This window comes from Conger conger, chromosome 2 (assembly GCF_963514075.1).
Source record: "Conger conger chromosome 2, fConCon1.1, whole genome shotgun sequence".
Classification (NCBI taxonomy): Eukaryota; Metazoa; Chordata; class Actinopteri; order Anguilliformes; family Congridae; genus Conger; species Conger conger.
The window spans coordinates 63,042,185-63,059,440 of record NC_083761.1 but is presented as its reverse complement, the minus strand read 5'-3'; the positions used below and the strand labels follow the sequence as shown (position 1 = coordinate 63,059,440).

The 17,256-nt window shown below is 41.2% G+C and overlaps 2 protein-coding genes across 4 annotated transcripts; one reads left to right on the top strand and one right to left on the bottom strand.

The window, feature by feature from the left end:
- Positions 1 to 1,339: 1,339 nt before the first annotated feature.
- Positions 1,340 to 5,523, bottom strand: mettl9 (methyltransferase 9, His-X-His N1-histidine). 3 transcript variants are annotated; one of them, XM_061232012.1, is made up of 6 exons: positions 5,381 to 5,523; positions 5,061 to 5,219; positions 4,476 to 4,666; positions 3,778 to 3,987; positions 3,222 to 3,403; positions 1,340 to 2,908 (listed from the first exon to the last, which is right to left on the bottom strand). In XM_061232012.1, the coding sequence occupies exons 2-6, from the start codon at positions 5,217 to 5,219 to the stop codon at positions 2,676 to 2,678; spliced, it is 975 nt and encodes a 324-aa protein (XP_061087996.1). In that variant the 5' UTR covers positions 5,381 to 5,523; the 3' UTR covers positions 1,340 to 2,675. The 3 variants fall into 3 exon arrangements, with proteins under 3 accessions (XP_061087996.1, XP_061087997.1, XP_061087995.1); XM_061232013.1 differs by having other exon boundaries at positions 5,061 to 5,173; XM_061232011.1 differs by lacking the exon at positions 5,381 to 5,523 and having other exon boundaries at positions 5,061 to 5,249.
- Positions 5,524 to 7,782: 2,259 nt separating this feature from the next.
- cdr2b (cerebellar degeneration-related protein 2b) lies at positions 7,783 to 17,131 on the top strand. Its single transcript, XM_061222070.1, has 5 exons — positions 7,783 to 8,094; positions 10,237 to 10,349; positions 12,158 to 12,306; positions 12,833 to 13,003; positions 13,733 to 17,131. The coding sequence occupies exons 1-5, from the start codon at positions 8,013 to 8,015 to the stop codon at positions 14,544 to 14,546; spliced, it is 1,329 nt and encodes a 442-aa protein (XP_061078054.1). The 5' UTR covers positions 7,783 to 8,012; the 3' UTR covers positions 14,547 to 17,131.
- Positions 17,132 to 17,256: the final 125 nt, after the last annotated feature.

The following is a 17,256-nucleotide window of genomic DNA, read 5'->3' as shown; positions in this document are numbered from 1 at the left end:
CAAACTCAGCAAACAACTGGGGACTGTTCTTGGGTGAACTGGCGCACATGAATCTCCCAGATGGGTGTTAAACATTACAGTGATGATTGCGGGGAGCTTTTTCCCTTCACCGTAAAGCCATTTCAGATCATGGCATGAACGGCCTATACAATCGATACAAATAACACACAACAACAATGACAGCAACTACTATCATCATTGTTGTTTTTATTAGAATTGTTATAATTATTATTACTTTTTTAAAATTTGCATTAAATGTGTCAACTCAAGTCTGCACAGAAATATTCTGTTGGATGGGCATCAGAAAAAAGCAAAGGATTAACCACTGCTGAAAATAATAACCTCTTCTGACCTCATCTTCAGAAAAGTGACAGCCCTGTATTAACTCTATTGTGTGTGTATGTACAGTACTATATGAAATTTTTTGTTTAATATACAATACAAAAAACAAATCTCACCTGCAGAAAGTTTTTCCTTAAGTATCCAGGCTTCTTTTGAGGTGCCTAGTAATGTGCATTTAATTCCCTCCTCTGCTCCCGGTTTTCCAATTCTTGGAAGCGGCACCACAGTTTAACCCCACTTAACCTCCTTTTCACTGCAGAAATTAAGAGTTTTATATCCAATGTCGTAAGGAAACAAATGAAAATGTAAAGCCAGAAATTAAATGAGCAGTCAACAAATCAAGGCATTTGGGATACGGTCCCTTGATTTACAACTACGCACTTCGATTTTGCCCGCTCATCCAGACTTTTCTTTAGCCCTGAATGTGAGCCATTTCTATTCAGACGTGACCTTTACTCAAGACTGTGCTGCACAGTGTTCAGCCAGCGTGGTGAAATGTGACTCCATTATACCCAAAGGAACTGGCAGGTCTAATTTACTGCACAAATGTATCTTAAACAGAACCAGATGTAAAAACACATCAAAAAAACCTTAAGTATCTGTTACTTATGTTTCCCTAATTCTTTACTGTCTAGTTTGTAATTTAGTAGAAAATTAAATCCCCTCACCACCCCTCAAACAAATAGACACACCCAAATCCTTCAAAGAAACTACTGTGGCCCAATCCGATGACATGGTGAAGGAGATGATGCAACAGACCCTCAGAAGCAGAGATGCCCACAGGCCCCAGTCAGAACCAGTTTCCCACTCTCCCCCATCTCCCTTTGAGATGCTGCTCAGTCAACAGCACAACAGCACAGTGCTTCCTGACATTAGGGTAAGCAAGGATGTGTTGGTCAGTTGAACACTGCCTCAGACTGCTAGTTGTCTGCAGACAAATGCATTTATATGTGGGATTGTACTGTGCAAATGAATAAGCAATAAAAGGAAGACAAAATGATGACCAATTTATTTTTATTATTGATCCAATGATTTATCTTTTGATTATGAAAATAACATTTGCATTTCACCATAAAATGACACACAACAGATATTAACACAGTATGTGTTAGGGTGATGACAGTAAATGCCACACCAGAGTGGCAAACTGTGCAGTCCAAGCCCTTTGTCGGAAGTCCTGTGTATGCGTATCTTAGACATTAAAATAGATCATATAAGCTCCCCTGACCCAAAAACGAGAGGAATGTACAACAATTCAATAACATGGCACACTTCATAAAGAAATACGAACTTGTAAATAACTAAAAAGGCCATTTACTTCAACACTTCGTAGACTAAAAGATTGATTTGAGATGTGGTCACTAATCTCTTTCCGTCTCGATGCATTTGTGCTTAATGATGATATGCCTGTGGATATCTGCCCCTGTAGAATGTAGTCCGTAATAATGTGCCCGCCATGTCATTCAAAGTTTCTACACCAAGAGACACATCACATAAAGCAGATTAAACTAAATGTAAACATCCTGAGAAGAGGTTGGGGTTTCCTCAATCTACAGGTACTTCTCCCAATAACTTATAAACATCCCAATACTCAATAAAGTTGAATCATGACTAAGACTGGGTGTTTGTCACAGATTTTTTTAATTTAGTTCTGTCTTTTCCTAATTTTTTGGGAATTAATATGATTGAGAACTGCTGTATGACCGCCCCGGTCAACAAGTTTGGTCATATTCAGTGACAAGAAGCACTCAAAGACCAAACCAAGCAATGCGCAACATGTACTATACCAAAACAAACTTTAAAAAGGTGAAAACGGTCATATGATAACCGTTTTAAATTGTGTTTTAATGCAATTTGAGAATGCAGTATTTTTTAACAACATTCTGTTACATTAATGGCATTCTGTTACATTTCTGTCAAATAGCAATGTATTTTACTTGTTGGCTATTTGTTCCTAGTAGCTGGTTACTGCCGGTAGATTTTTTAGTAACACTTGTTACTGCTCCAACAGTATATGCATGTTATTTCAATTGTTTCCCACTGCTGGGCACGAGATAATATAATATATTAAATCATTAATATAATTAATTTAATATCCTTTTTGCTCAGTGATTTCTTCCATTTTTTCCATGTTTTCTGTAATTTTCATCAATTTCATCAATGACTGCTCCGTGACTTCAGTCAATATTTTCTGTGACAAATATCCAGCCTTAATCATGACAATACGTTATTTGGCCATTTATGTTTTCTCCAAAATATAATGAAAAGCAAGTCCTGTAAGGGAGTTGATATCACAGAAGCACCAGAATTGAGAGTTGGACATTAGTGACCAATCAGCTGTCCAGCTCCGTGTCATGTGCTTCCGATGGTTTCAGAACAAAAACGGCATCATCCAGCACATAGTAATCATGGTACATGTCTCCTTCACAGAGGTAGGGCAGCCTCGTCACTGCTTCCACCTCAAACCCCGCCTTCTGCAACGCCCGCTTGGACATGTGGGTCACCTGTTTCTCCCAGGTCTTTCCCTTCACTTTCAAGTATTCTTTTGGCCACTGCCACTTGCGACCTGTAATTAAAGAGGGGGTGTGATACAGTCATCAAGGAGCATTGTCTCATTTTCTCTTAAAAGTTTGCAACAGCCGCAAAGCAAATGGTGGGTCTTTACGTTTTACCCACTTAACACAAGAGCCTGACTGCTACTTCACCTGCTTCTGCTGTACCCGTTCCCCAGTGCACCCATCCCCCAGATGAGAACCTCCTCAACATATGACTGAGGAGTTCTCACAGGCACCGTGTCTCCACATCAAAGGACTACAGCTCTGTCCTAAACTCACAGTGTTAGAGAACAGCAGGGTTCGCATAGGCCACGGCCAGCTTACCCACTTCCACAGACGGTTGAAATGGCAGCACTACGGCCAGGAGGAGTCTGCCGGTACCAGGCACCAGAGAGCGGCGGATGTCCGCCAGCAGAGTGAGGGGCTCGTCACAGCGGTCCAGCAGGTTCAGACAGCTGATCACGTCGTAGAAGCCAGGGTTCTGCCACCCATCCACTTCCAGCAGGCTGACACACGAGTAATATACCTTTAGTATTAGTCGATAGGTTTCTTCACCCCACACAATCTGCTCATCCAAGCAATCACTACGTATTGAAGGTTGGATGGTCTAGAGGCCAAGGTTGTCAGGTCTATCTGGACACACACGGCATAACCAGCACTGTGTACTCAAAGCCAAAACATCTTCAAGGCTTAAAACTAACTTTATAATAATCACAAATGTGGATGATTATTACAGTCCTTATTATTGCTCAAATGCTGTACAGTATATCATGCACAACCAGTCATTCTCATTTCCTTACTATCGTTTAACTTCCAGAATGAGTATTAGAATAAATTCATCACAGGCAGCCATACAACATGGTCTGTATATATGACTTACGTGTAGTTCTTTTTCTGAAGGTGCCACCTCATGGGAGTGGATACTTCTGTGGCATAGACCTCTTTGAAATGCTTGTCCATGACTGCGGTGACTCCCCCGTCCCCAGCTCCCAGGTCAAGCAGCCTGTCTCCCTGCCAATCTGAACTGATCTGGAGGAGCTGGCGGAACTGGTCCCCAGAGAACACAAACATGGCGCCCCTCCCCAAAAACCTGCACAGAGAAAGGAGATTACAGCAAAGGAATGATAAGGGTTCAGCCCACAACACACAGCACAGTGAAGCCCAAGGAATCCAGGGCCAATCAAGACAAAGGGAAAAGAAGACCGTGTGTGTGTCTGTGTGTGTGTGTGTGTGTGTGTATTTAGAACAATGGAGTATTACATCTCATGAGGTGTATGTGTGAGAGAGATGTATATGTACACTATATACTGTACAGTATACAATCATATTACTCTTATTATTTGTTGTGTTACATTACATTACAGGCACGATGTAGGAACATAAATGAGCAGCGAGTGCGATGAGGACCCGAGAGGAAAGGTTACCTGATGTTTCACATTTTCCTTCCCACGCTTTTGCAACATGAATGCAAATTCTGTCATGCAAATAAAGCACTTTTTACATTTAAATTTGATATAGAGACAAATAAAAGGGAGGTGGCAGAGAAACAGAAGTAAGCCGATAGTGAAACAAGGTTACCCATTTATGGAGGTGCGGGAGACAATGGGGCTGAGGACAGTGGACATGAAAGAGTAGTAGAGCTGTGTGAACATCCAGCCAGACTTCTCCTCACTTTGCCTCAGGAAGGCCTTGGTGTCCTGGTCCATGTAGCTCTGGAGGAACAGCGGTCGCACATCCTCCCCCAGCTTAACGAGACAGCAGTGGTACCACTGAAATAACATCACAGTGTCCATGGACATACTAACTGAAGTCAAGCAATCGTCACCGTATACATTTAGAAGATGTTGTGGTATTCAGATCATTTTGCACCACAGCTACTGGGCAGTAAACTGGAACAAAATATGGAAACAATGTCATTTTGAAAGTGGACATGTTTCTAAACAATCTTTCTTTGTGTGTGAACACAACACCCACCCAACTGTGTAAAACATATACTTCATCGTATGGAAAGTAGCACAAATAGGCTAAACAAGCATAAATTGCTAGTTACACAATCACTAAAATGCAGAAGTCTGACGAAAACGAATTTCTGACATTGAGACTGTTTGCGGTTATAATACAATATATAAACTTAGCCACCGGTTGCTAATAATTCTTACGTACCTCCTGAAATTGTTCAGTGGCATCGCCTTCGTTCACCATGCTGACGAACAGCGCTCGAGCAAGAGGGCTGCGGACGTATTTACCTGTCCACATTCTTCTTAGAGCCAGCAGGGCTGAGACGTAGAACACAATCCACGCTATAAAAACCGCTGTCTTCATCTGTTGGCAATACATACTCAATTTACCAGTTTAAAAGCTGCAAGTGAACACGGAGTACGGGTTTCTGGTCTTACACTTGAAAAATACATGAAACTACTGAAATGAGTGACCAATGGTGTTGGTACACGTAAACACGTCAAGGATAAAAGAAACAAACGAACCTGAGGGGAGGCAACATGTTTGCTGTTCTTCTTAATCCGTAGAGCAGGTACTTTAAACCAATTCCAATAACATATGGCGAGTTGATGTTACTGCTAGCTAACGAAGCTCTTACGCTTCTGCATAGTCTCTGAAGCAAACTCAGTATTTCTTCTTCTTCTTTTGATTTTTTTTTTCATGGCGGATGTAAACCAAAATGTGTGCATTACCGCCACCTACTGAATGCATTACATAGGCATATCTTACTTTTATTCATTAAAAATACTCCCATTCATTCAGTCTTTACGATTGCCCTGGAGTCTGACGCCCTCCAAACCCTTTTGCTAAAATGTGCCCCCCCTCACATCCGTTATGCCCAAAATCTCTTTAGCTGCGTCCGCAACCATCCTGATCCGCTCTGATTTTGTTTCAATCTTGCTCGCACCCAATTGCCATGGCAATAAATACCAAAAGCCTTATTCTATCCATGCATTTCTTATTCTGCATGGTGTTTTATGGCGGTTATCAAACAACAAAATGGTGCTTTATCTCAACCGACCGGATTGTTGGCGGGGATTATTACATTTCTCAATCGAAAAAGAAAATTCATCATGAAAAACACAATCTCATTAAATATATTCTCTCTTCAGAATATTTAGAGCAATGGAGTATTAAGCTACATTATCTATATTTTGATCACAAAAATCACAGTTCCACATGCTCCTATTAAATGATATTATATGAGACCCCATGAAATCAGCATGATTTACATTTATGTCTATATATAACATTACCTTTATCAACAGATCCAAAGTTTTTATTTATTTATCTCCTACTATGAATACAAAGTAGCATCATAGTATGTTGTTCTTTTCTGACAATACGATAAATACTATGTTTAAAAAGGAATACATTTATTGTTGGGAAAATCTTTACAATTTTTGTTTTGTTCTGAATTGTTTATATTGTGTCTGTTTACCCTTCTCTGAATCTATACACAGGTTCAAAGAATGCCTACTCTAAGTCAATCATCTCAAAGGCAATAAATATAATAGAGATTAAAGTAGCTTGCTCAGGGTACACATCCCACAAAAGTCTAAAGTTCACTACGATAATAGAACAAGAGAAAATGCAAATGTGTCCATGCAGTCCTGTTTCAGGTACCTTTGCATTAAGCTATGACCTTACACTGTACCCCGAAAAGACTATTCCCCAACATAGAGTTGTATGGAAGAATACATTTCCTGCTGCAGGTACCTGTCCCTGATTGGGTGACAGGCTGACAAATACACATTATTTTGTATGCATGTGATGTGATCAAGGAAACTAAATGGTCATTGTCAGCAAAGCAGACAGTGAACTCCCTTCATCATTCAGTATGATTGAGGTATTAGGTGACCATCCAAGAACACTGAAGCAGGAAATGTATTCTTCCCTACAGAGTAAATGCAACCTTTTTACAGGCATGTCTGGATAAAGTCATGCAATCATAAAGCAGTGCGATGACATAGACATACTGTAATGCAGACACCTAAAATGGATTGCTGGGCAAATAGTGGTAATGTTTGCTGATCCAAGCGTATTGCATCGAGGTAATCCCATTATATGTTCCTCCTGAAGAGAGAATCAAAAAGGGGGTATGGGTAATATGAGTCTTACTGTCTGAGTGGAGGTAGCTACCTACTGGCAGACAGAAATTAAATATTTTCCACTTCAGCCTTAAATTGTTTGCATGGATGTGAGTATGGGCTGCAAATGTATGAATATGGATGGGATGAAGTAGCCCAGATCTGTCCGAAGCAGTGTGCACAATCTGAAAGAGGATCAGTTTGAAATTGCTGCACTCACATGTAGAGGGGTACTGGGGGTCACACAGTGCACCAGTCTTCTATAGGCTAGATAAAACATTTTGTAGTACAAATATATATTTTCTATACTGTGACAATTAGATACCATTCATTTTATACTCAAAAGGGAGTTTATCAGTTGGATAACACCGGCATTGCTTAGTGCCTATCACAAATAATATAGGTAGGTACCTATACTACTTCACAGAAAAAATAGCTTAAAGAACCATTAAACTCTATGGCTTAACTGTAGAAAGTTAATGAAAAAGTCCAATGTTGTAGTAAAATGCCTTTTTTACTGAAATTGAAAGTGACTTAAGCAGTGATCTTAAACAGATTATTTTCTTGAATTACCCCTATAGCAAAAAAGAAAAAAAGAAAGAAAAGAAAAAAAACATCCTTGGCCTATAACAACACACTTCATCTATTCTGTTGGAAATATAAAAGTTTGTTATAATTGTAAGGACTGAGCATCTAATTTAAATAAATAAGTTGATCAATTAATAGATGCAGTTACTTGCACCTAGTTATATACGTCATGACCGTTCATTTGCATATTGCTAAATTGCCACGTTGCTGGCCACAGCCTCAATGCGCCACTTGGAGGCTGAAAGACACATTCGCCCTCCTCCCAGCTACAGAAGTTCGATGGGAGAGACAACGGAAACCGGTGAGCTGAGACTCACTAGCGACAGTGTTACAATGGCTAGCTTCCTTTAAGATACGTTGGGTCAAGTATTCTTGCATTCGCCTTCGCCATAGGACTACAATAACAAAAGACCAATTGCCAGATAAATTCTGGTTGAAGATGCTAACCGATATGATTGTGGAGGAAGAATTTGAGATCAAAGACGAAGAGCCGTGGTACGACCAGCAGGATCTTGAGCATGGTGAGACATTGTAAACTCAGTGATGCTGGGGGAAAATAGCGGTCTCGTCTAGGAATAGGACAGAGAAAACAGAAGCTTCTTACTTGCCAGTTGCAAATGCAAGACCATCGTAATATTTCTTCCATTACTATGTACAGACATTTATTGTTTCCCTGAGTATGTAGAATAATTTATTTCCTCTTGTTTTGTTCATGTCACGCCCATACGCGTTCAACGTTTTACATAGGATAAGCACGGCTTTCTTTATTTTTAATTAAAAATGATCAGGCGTCCAGAGGAAAGCTATACACTCAAATGAATCCTGGGAATAAGTTCCATATCGAGATTTCACCCGTTGCCTTGCCTCGCCTACGACAACACTGGCTATATTGTGTCTTTTTATTGGTAGTTAAACTCAAGTTTAATTTGATACAAGTACCCTACATACTGTTGTGCCCCCTTTGAATATCCATGCATAATCAACGGCGAGGAACTGGTGTTTTAATAAATCTTTAGTTTTTTACAGTTAGGCTGCGTTTAAAATGTAATTTGGTAACTGTGACTGTGTAGCCTAACTGTGTAACTGTTTCTCGCATGCTGCTCCCATTGACAGCTGCGATTAAATTCGTGTAGGATTATCATTAGATGTTTACACGAGGATTAAGATTAGCTAACATAATTCACAGCCTGATTTAAGGATTTAAAATAGCCAAAATATTATTAGTAGACAAGTTAGATTGAGTCTGATGCGAGCTATCATAAAATTAATATGAAAACTAACACTGAAATATCAGTTTGGTAACGTTATATTTCTGAAAAACAAGAAATATAACGGATGTTTCAACTATACGGATGTTTCAGCTATACAGGGTGCTAAGATTGCATCAGTTGAAATGTTAGCAAGATACATTGCGAAACATAAAAACATTTTAACCGTCTGGAGCATAATTAGTGGTCACGTTAATTTACATTTTCCAGTGTTAAAATATTCAAGTAAATGTAAACTAGCACGTTCTGAAATATCTTAAATAATAAAATATTGAGAAACTGTGTAAAGTAGGCCTACTAAGCCCCAAGGACACCAATGCTGATAAGCCTCGGTCTCATCCGGATAGAAGAAGAGTGGTCAATCTGTCTTTGCACATGTCATGCATAGGAGTAATTGCAGGCACAAGGAAATGTGGCTAACATGACTTTAGCTGTCTGTATTTTGAATAAAATCGTGTTTCAAACCAACATCCCCCTTTTAAAAGGCAGCAAATTTGAAACATTAGATGTTGATAATGGTTAATATTAGAATACAAGCTTGTTGAAAGTAATATTGTGCGGTTGGCTCCTTCGCTACTGTACAGGCTCATTTTGAATAGTTTCCTGTGTTTTTGTGATTCGGGTTTTGGAGGTTATGGTCTTTGCTGGTCTGCATGTTCCTCATAGGCTCCTTCCCCATACCCACAGTTTTTTTTTTTTTTTTTTTTTTTTGCTTGTTTCCTGGTCACCAGAAATCTCACATGTGACATGTATGTTGGATTTAGAGCTCTATTTATTCTTCCTGTGCTCTGATCATGTGAATGCAAAGGTTTCAGCATGCTTTTTTGCCAAGATGTTAAAGGTTGACAGAAATGTGTTGCCTGGATAGGCACTGGTCAGTTAATTTCATACTCCCCATTCTTAAATGATTGCCTGAAAATGTGCTATATTTGGACATGACTCTCTACCAGAGAGAAAAAGCAGTTCTACTTTCTAATTTACTGGGAAATCAGTTAGATTCTGAAAAGTAATCTTTCAACAAATGTATGGCCCCAAGATGAGGTCTTCAGTTGGGTGCAAATATACAATCTCTTTTTAAATACATAGCCTCAGTATTTTAGCTGGTCTTAAATTCACACTATTATATGTAACCAAATCATCATCTAGGTTTTGGCTTACTATTGGTGTTGGGATCTGGCTTCCACTTTTAAAGCAAAATATTATTGTGTGAATTCCATTAACTTGCCACTGTTTTTGTTTTTGTTTGTGGTAGTCCTCTGTTGACAGGGTTGCCTTCTCTGGCCATTCATACAGTAAAAGTGTTTGACAGGGTTGCCTTCTCTGGCCTTCATACAGTAAAAGTGTTTGGTCAACCAATGGGTTTTCTCCAGCTGTCAGTGTTTGGTTCTGTTCCAGACCTCCATCTGGCAGCAGAGCTGGGCAAGACCCTGCTGGATCGTAACAGGGAGCTGGAACAGGGCCTGAAGCAGATGTACTCCACCAACCAGGAACAGCTGCAAGAGATAGAGGTAATGTGGTAATCTGTAGTTTTTTGGTTTGTTATATGTTATCACTTTTTTTGCTTATTATTGTATGCAGGTTAGAGTACCATGATGCTTGAAAAACATTGAGCTTAGCAGCTTTTAATGTTTGGCACCATTTTGTCTCGATCATACCTATCATTGCACCATTACAATTAACACTGGTAAGTCATGGATAGAGTAAATAAAATGGTAAGCAAAGTAAGGGGTCTTTGGCTTATTCCTGTGTGTGCCATGATGACACCAAACAGGATGTGTTTAAAATGGCATTGCTTAGGCCTGCATGTTTGAATGGAGGCTGAGTGGTGAGGTAAGCATTGACAGTGCTTCCTGTTGACATCTTATGTAGACACAGTGAAGCTGGCATTCTGTAATCCTAATTTCTGACTGAGATTCTTCTCTGTCAAGAATGAGCCTTTCTGCCTCCACAGCTAATCAGGCAACCTCAACAACAATCAAAGTATGATCACAGCATACACTACATTCTACAGTCTGGTTACCACACTGGATAACACCAGTATCATTTATTTGAGTATTCACATTTCACTCATCATTTTAGCAGATTTTCAGCTAAAAAAGAAAAGATCTTTAGCTGAATTGACATCAGATCGTCTTACAGGGCTACTGGAGGAAAAAACAAGTAATTAACGAAGGGATTTATGTGAATTCATGAGTTATTCAGTGGTTTAGAGGATTTATTTAGCAATGGTTTATTTTCGTAATGTTTTCTTCCTGGCTTACCAGTCTATTAATCCATTAGTCACTTGTTGCTTGGCCTGCCATGCTCTACATATTATTCATGTGCTCAGTCTATTTCAGTCATTCGGTGGCATGGGATGTAAATTCAATTTGTTAAGGGCCAACAGCACATACAGGAGGAATTTAAACTCATCATCAAAAGCCCTGTATTACTGAACTGATCAGCTGGCTTGTTCCTCTTGTTCTGCAAACCAATGAGCCTATGAAAGTAGTTCTCTGTTCAAGAAAATACTTAAGTGAGCATGTATTGACATTTGGACTAATACCAAAGTCTATGTTATGCAGAACTTAAAACAGCGAATTAAAGCTGTCACAAGTCTTGGGTTATGTTTCTAGATATAATTGAACTCTATCTATCGGTTACTGAGAATTTAAATTTTCATGAATCTCCTTAACCAAGCTGTTTTTGCTGCAGTCTGTAAACTTGAATACACATGTCATAGAGGCCAAATGCATGCATAGCTGAGTTATTTTAATCATTTTTATGGAACATGATGAATCTAATACAAATATGTGCTGTCTTCTGTCTCCTGGTCCAAGCATTTTTGTTCAACACTGACAATATAATGTTCTGTGTGGTCTGGTTTGCTCACTGAGTTGTTTCAAATAATGATATTGCTTGCTTGTTCAGAAAAATAGGTGAAGATAGCACTTTAATCATAGAGTTTGCATGTTTATCTTGGCACCACACTGTCACTTGTGGTGGTGTTCTTTTTTCTTTTAGCATGTGGTTGTGAAACGTGCTGGAAAGGTTTCTAAGTGTTATCTGATAACATGCTTGGAGTATTGGAAAGTGAAGAGCAATAAGAGAAAACAAGTTTGTCCTCTACAGACACAAGAAGGCAGTCATATACATTTTCGACAGAGTTGCTCGTGGCTAATATAATATAGATAAGGGTGGTTTGATACGTTGTGTTGAAACTTGAGATAAAACTCCACCTTGAATGTGATCTGTGTGCTAGCTCCTGCATACTGCACTACTCCAGAGTCATGTTTGAAAGCGATGTCAGATGTGTAACTCCCCCTTTCTCCCTCAGTACCTGACCAAGCAAGTGGACCTCCTGCGGCAGATGAACGAGCAGCATGCCAAGGTGTACGAGCAGCTGGACGTGACTGCTCGTGACCTGGAGCAGGGCAACCACAGGCTGGTCCTGGACAACCGCTCAGCCCAACACAAAATCCAGGGGTGAGACTGAGGCCAGGGACTGAGTGAAGGAGTATGGCCCAGACTGAACAGAAAACAGTCTGCATTATTCATTCATTAGAGTACCTGTTACTCTACAAACCACTCCATAATAACATGATTTGGGTTTCATCTCACGATAAAATATCTGAAAGTGCTTCAGTGTAATTTAAGAGATGCACTTGACTATGTTTACACTTAGCTTTTTATCAAACTTATATATGATACTTGCTGCAGTTGACCATTCTGGTTTAATGACAAGAAATTAGATATGGGAGTCAGATTCTGCCTGTGTCGGATCTGGACGCATGCATGAATCTTCACCCGTCAACAACATTCTCTGGACAAATAGCATCTCGTAATAAGCATGCGGGAGTCACAGGACATCTTGTTGTGTTGTGGGGCTTGCAGTCAGGTTAGACAGAGCACTGACTGCAGCAGCCACGGTAAATGTGATCTGATTAGTCAGCCGTATATGAGTGTAAAGTGAGGCATAGCATTGGCTCTTTTCCCCCCGGGCCCTCCCCAGGCTGACGGAGACGATCGAGGGGCTGCAGGCGCACGTGGAGGAGCTGCAGAGGCAGGTGGAGGAGATGAAGAAGGCGCAGTCGGAGCGCTCCAGCAGAGAGCTGGTGGAGCAGCGGCGTCTCACGGGGGCTCAGAGCATGGCCTGTCTCCAGGAGCTGTACAGCAGGCACAAGTGAGCTCCTCTGTGCGGCCTGCGTATCGGTCAATACCCCTCCCCCCAATGATGATACACTTTGTAGAAATAATCAAGATCATTGACTGAAAATATTGATATTTTGTTGCGATGCAGGTTTTTAGGTCAGTTGTCAATTAGGTGATGTGGAACTGTGTTGATATATAGGGAAATGTGCAGTTTTAATGATAATTCAGGAACACATTTAATTCTTCCAAATATAGAAGTACAGAAAAATACATAATAATGACATATAATTATATATCATATAATAATTATGCTGTGTTTTGAGAGTAGCTACACGTCTTCGTATTATTACACTGTGGTAGCATTTGTCTGCCGCTGCGTGTCTTAAGATTTTGCAGCCTGCTATTGACCTAACTGATCTCCTCTGTGTGACCCTGTGGATATTAACGCACGGATGCTGACTCGTCTACAAGTCAGACACCATAATCCAGTTTGGGCTCTCATTTCATAATCCCTGACCAATCCCTGTCATGGCTGACAGACATGCAGTCACACAAGCAATGCTGCACATAATACCTTATGTGGTACATTTCTGCTCATATGGACACATTTTCACAGTATCAGGCTTATATAATTATCAGTTATAATTTGCTCTTTTTCCCCCTCAACATATTTGACATGTCAGTTGAATTGAAGTGGCTTACAAAATACGTAAAGAAATGTATATAGCTTTAAATGACCGCTTGAACTTTGTCTGTGCAGGTTTTTGTCGTATGACCAAGACGGCTCTTTAGATGACGAACTGTCCATGGCGGAGAAGATGAGGGCGGAGGAGGAGAACCTGTCCCTGAACCGCTCGCTGCGGACCTTACAGACCCAGCTGGGCACTGAGCGCGCCCGGCGCAGGGAGGCGGAGCAGGAGGCGGAGCTGATGACCCGTGAGAACGGCGAGCTGGAGCAGCGTCTGGGGCAGCTGGAGGGTTGCCAGGTCCGCCTGCAAGAGCTGGAGCAGGAGGTGGAGGAGCTCCGGCAGCTCTGGCGCTCTGACGCGGCCAGCTCCCGGCGGGAGGACAAGCTGCTCCCGGACTCCCTGTTCTTCCCGGCGGAGGAGCGGGCGGAACAGGACCCCGCGGAGCGGGACCCCGAGGACCCCCCGGAGCCGGGCCGGCGCGCGCTGAAGCGCTGCAGCAGCGAGACCCAGCTGAGGAGCCCCAGCGACGAGGAGATCCGCCGCGGGCACGAGCTCACCTGCGTCCGCCGTGCGGAGGCCGTCAAGCAGCGCGGCATCTCCCTGCTCAACGAGGTGGACGCGCAGTACAGCGCCCTGCAGGTGAAGTACGAGGAGCTGCTGCGTCGCTGCCAGCAGGGCCCAGACCAGCACAGCCACAAGGCCGTGCAGACGCCCGCAGCCCAGCGCTGCCACGCCGAATCCGCCACCACGCCCAGGGCACAGGCCCCGGACGACGACGGCCAGCAGCCCGAGTACAAGGCCCTCTTCCAGGAGATCTTCTCCTGCATCCAGAAGACCAGAGCGGATCTGAGTGAAAACAGGGCCAAGCTTACTCCAGCCCAGTGAGGCTCCCACAAGCCTCCTCCTGGAGATCTTCCCCTGCATCCGGAAGACCAAAGAGGATCTGAGTGAGAACAGAGCCAAGCTTACTCAAGACCAGTGAGGCTCCCACGGTGCTCAGGGAATTTGGGAGAGTTGGTTTCTGCCTCATTTTGGCCAGGATTGAAGAAGGCATCTCAAAGGCTTTAAGTCTGAGTGATGCAAGCAGGCTGTGGGGTCACCTCAAGCAAGCAGAACCCACTGTCCAGGTGACTGCACCACACCACCAGTGCCTAAATCACCATACTTCTCTAACCATCAAACGGGGACTCTTCACAAAGCCAGACCAGCTCAGTGGATAAGCAATCAAAACATTTCCAGTTGTATTTTTCAGCAGACTTGCATCTGTTATCTCTAAACCTAAAATTGTAAATGTCAGCGAGATAATCAGAACAGATTTCCTGATTATGTTTATTTATTTTTATTTTATTATGGCATTTGTCTGCACCAGTCTGCATCTGGATTTATTGCGCCCAACTTTCATTGAAAAGTAACTGGATGGGAATGTTTGGTTCCTTGTTTCTTACAATGTTATAGTGTTGGCATTACAGTCCATTTCAAATGATTGTTTTGTTGTGTTTTTCTGTTCATCATCATGTAACTTCATGAAAGCAATTTTTCATATGAGGACCATTATGTTGACTTTATTGGCTTGACCCTCTGCTAAAAAAAACATATGCAAAATGGCTTTTATTGGTTCTTTAGACAATGTGTGTGTGTGTACACTGTAGCGATAAACAAATTAGAATAACGTGTAAACTATGGGATGGAACTGGATTATAGTGCCATGAAATATTGATACCAACCAGGACTGAGGCTTTCAATTCTGAATCCAACAGTGACATAGAGGGCGATGTAATGTGGAAAGATGGAACAGAGGAGGGATCTTTCTTGCTCACAGCTTCACGCTTCATCTGTGTTCCCAGCCCAAGTCCAATTATATTATAATTATATTCTTATTCCTGAAATTTTACCAGTTTACCAGTAGCCTGAATTTCCGTCTCAGTAAGGCCACGTTGTATTGCGCTTTAGGGTGATACTGGATTGACCAATGATCTGACCCCCCCATCCTTTAGACACTCTAGATATAAGACAGCGCTGTCCTAACTTACTGTGTTCCACCCTGAAATAATGTGATTTTTATGTTTAGCTGTGTAAGCGTGAATGAAGTATTATTTTAAGGTGCTTTTTGGCAAAATAGAAAATATTGGATGTGTAAATGCAGCTCATAGATTTGGGGGTAAGCAACAGAAAAAGTACAGTAAGACAAAGGGATAACATTTTGTTTTTCTGAAACATTAAAGAGAAAACGCCTGAGTGTGGGCAGAGGAAAAGTTTGGAGCCCTATCAGCCCTAGTAGCCTGATCAAAGTACTCTTTTGTTCCATATAAGTTAATAGATCAATTAATACCACGAACTGCAAGGTAATAACCGCTTACAGCAACAGCTTAGAGCACTTACTATCTGAGGTCATCAGGTTTTATTTATTTATTTGGCCTGATATGGATCAGTACAGATCTCCACTCTGTAATCTTTTTTTTACAGTATGCTGCACCTGCTTTTAAGTTGCATAACATGTTTATGATACACTAAATGTATCAGAAACGTGAAGTCCAGACGAGGAATTGCATCAATAAAATGGCTGATGGGTTTCATTTTGAATTAGCCCCTCACAAATGACAGCTATTGGTTTTGATGTAACAGAGTTGATGGCTGATAGGAGACCGCTGACATAGAATGATTGATCTCTCTTCAATCATCACCAATGCCTTGCCTCAGAATGAGAGAAAACGATGGTCCAGGGGGTTTAATTATTGAAATTGTTTTATAACTCACTGCATAATTTCCTATTTAGATGCATTTTTCTTGAAGTTTTTGCATTGTGTTTATGCTGCTTCTCTTGAATGTTCGGTGCTGTTTAATGACGGTGGAGTCAAAAGGCCACACAAAGTGCAAAAGGTCCAACTTATAAGTAACTCAAATCACCTGCTGATCATCAACTAAAAGACAATGGCGCTGCCTTGTGTTAATTTGACGTGGTGGCATTGTGTAAACACCCAAATGCTCATTTCATATGGATGGGTGTGGTGGCTTAGCACACTCCACAACTTTAGCAAACAGATTACTATTAAACTGGTTTTAGTCTTGTATGCTTGAACAGTGTACCAGTATTAAAGAGACTAAGTTTGGGCAGGGACTCAAGCAATTGTGTGAATGTGCATGCACGACACACAAAAGTTTGTCTGACTGGAGTTGCTCCTAAATATGGCATTAGTCTTAAACAAGCAAGGGAATCAAGTCACTCAGGTACTTCCCACTGGTTTGGTCAAGGAAAGAACAGCCCACTATCAAATGTACACATTGCTGAACTGCTTAAAGTATGTAAATTACAAATGTACAGAATATAAACAATTTTATTTAAAGCCATTTTATTTTGTTGTTGATGGGATCAACTTCATAGACTATAAAATGTTAAATGTTGTTCAGCTGGCTGTGTTCTACTGCATATAATTCTGCGGTCAGATAACGAATAAAGTTACCCATCAAACTGACCTTGTGTGATAATTTAAGAGTTTTCTATGCTGATCTGTTTGATATGGAGTGAGTAGTAGAATCATTCATTTGTGGCCCCTTGTATAATCTTTTGACAGAATTTACAACAGAACATAGAAATATT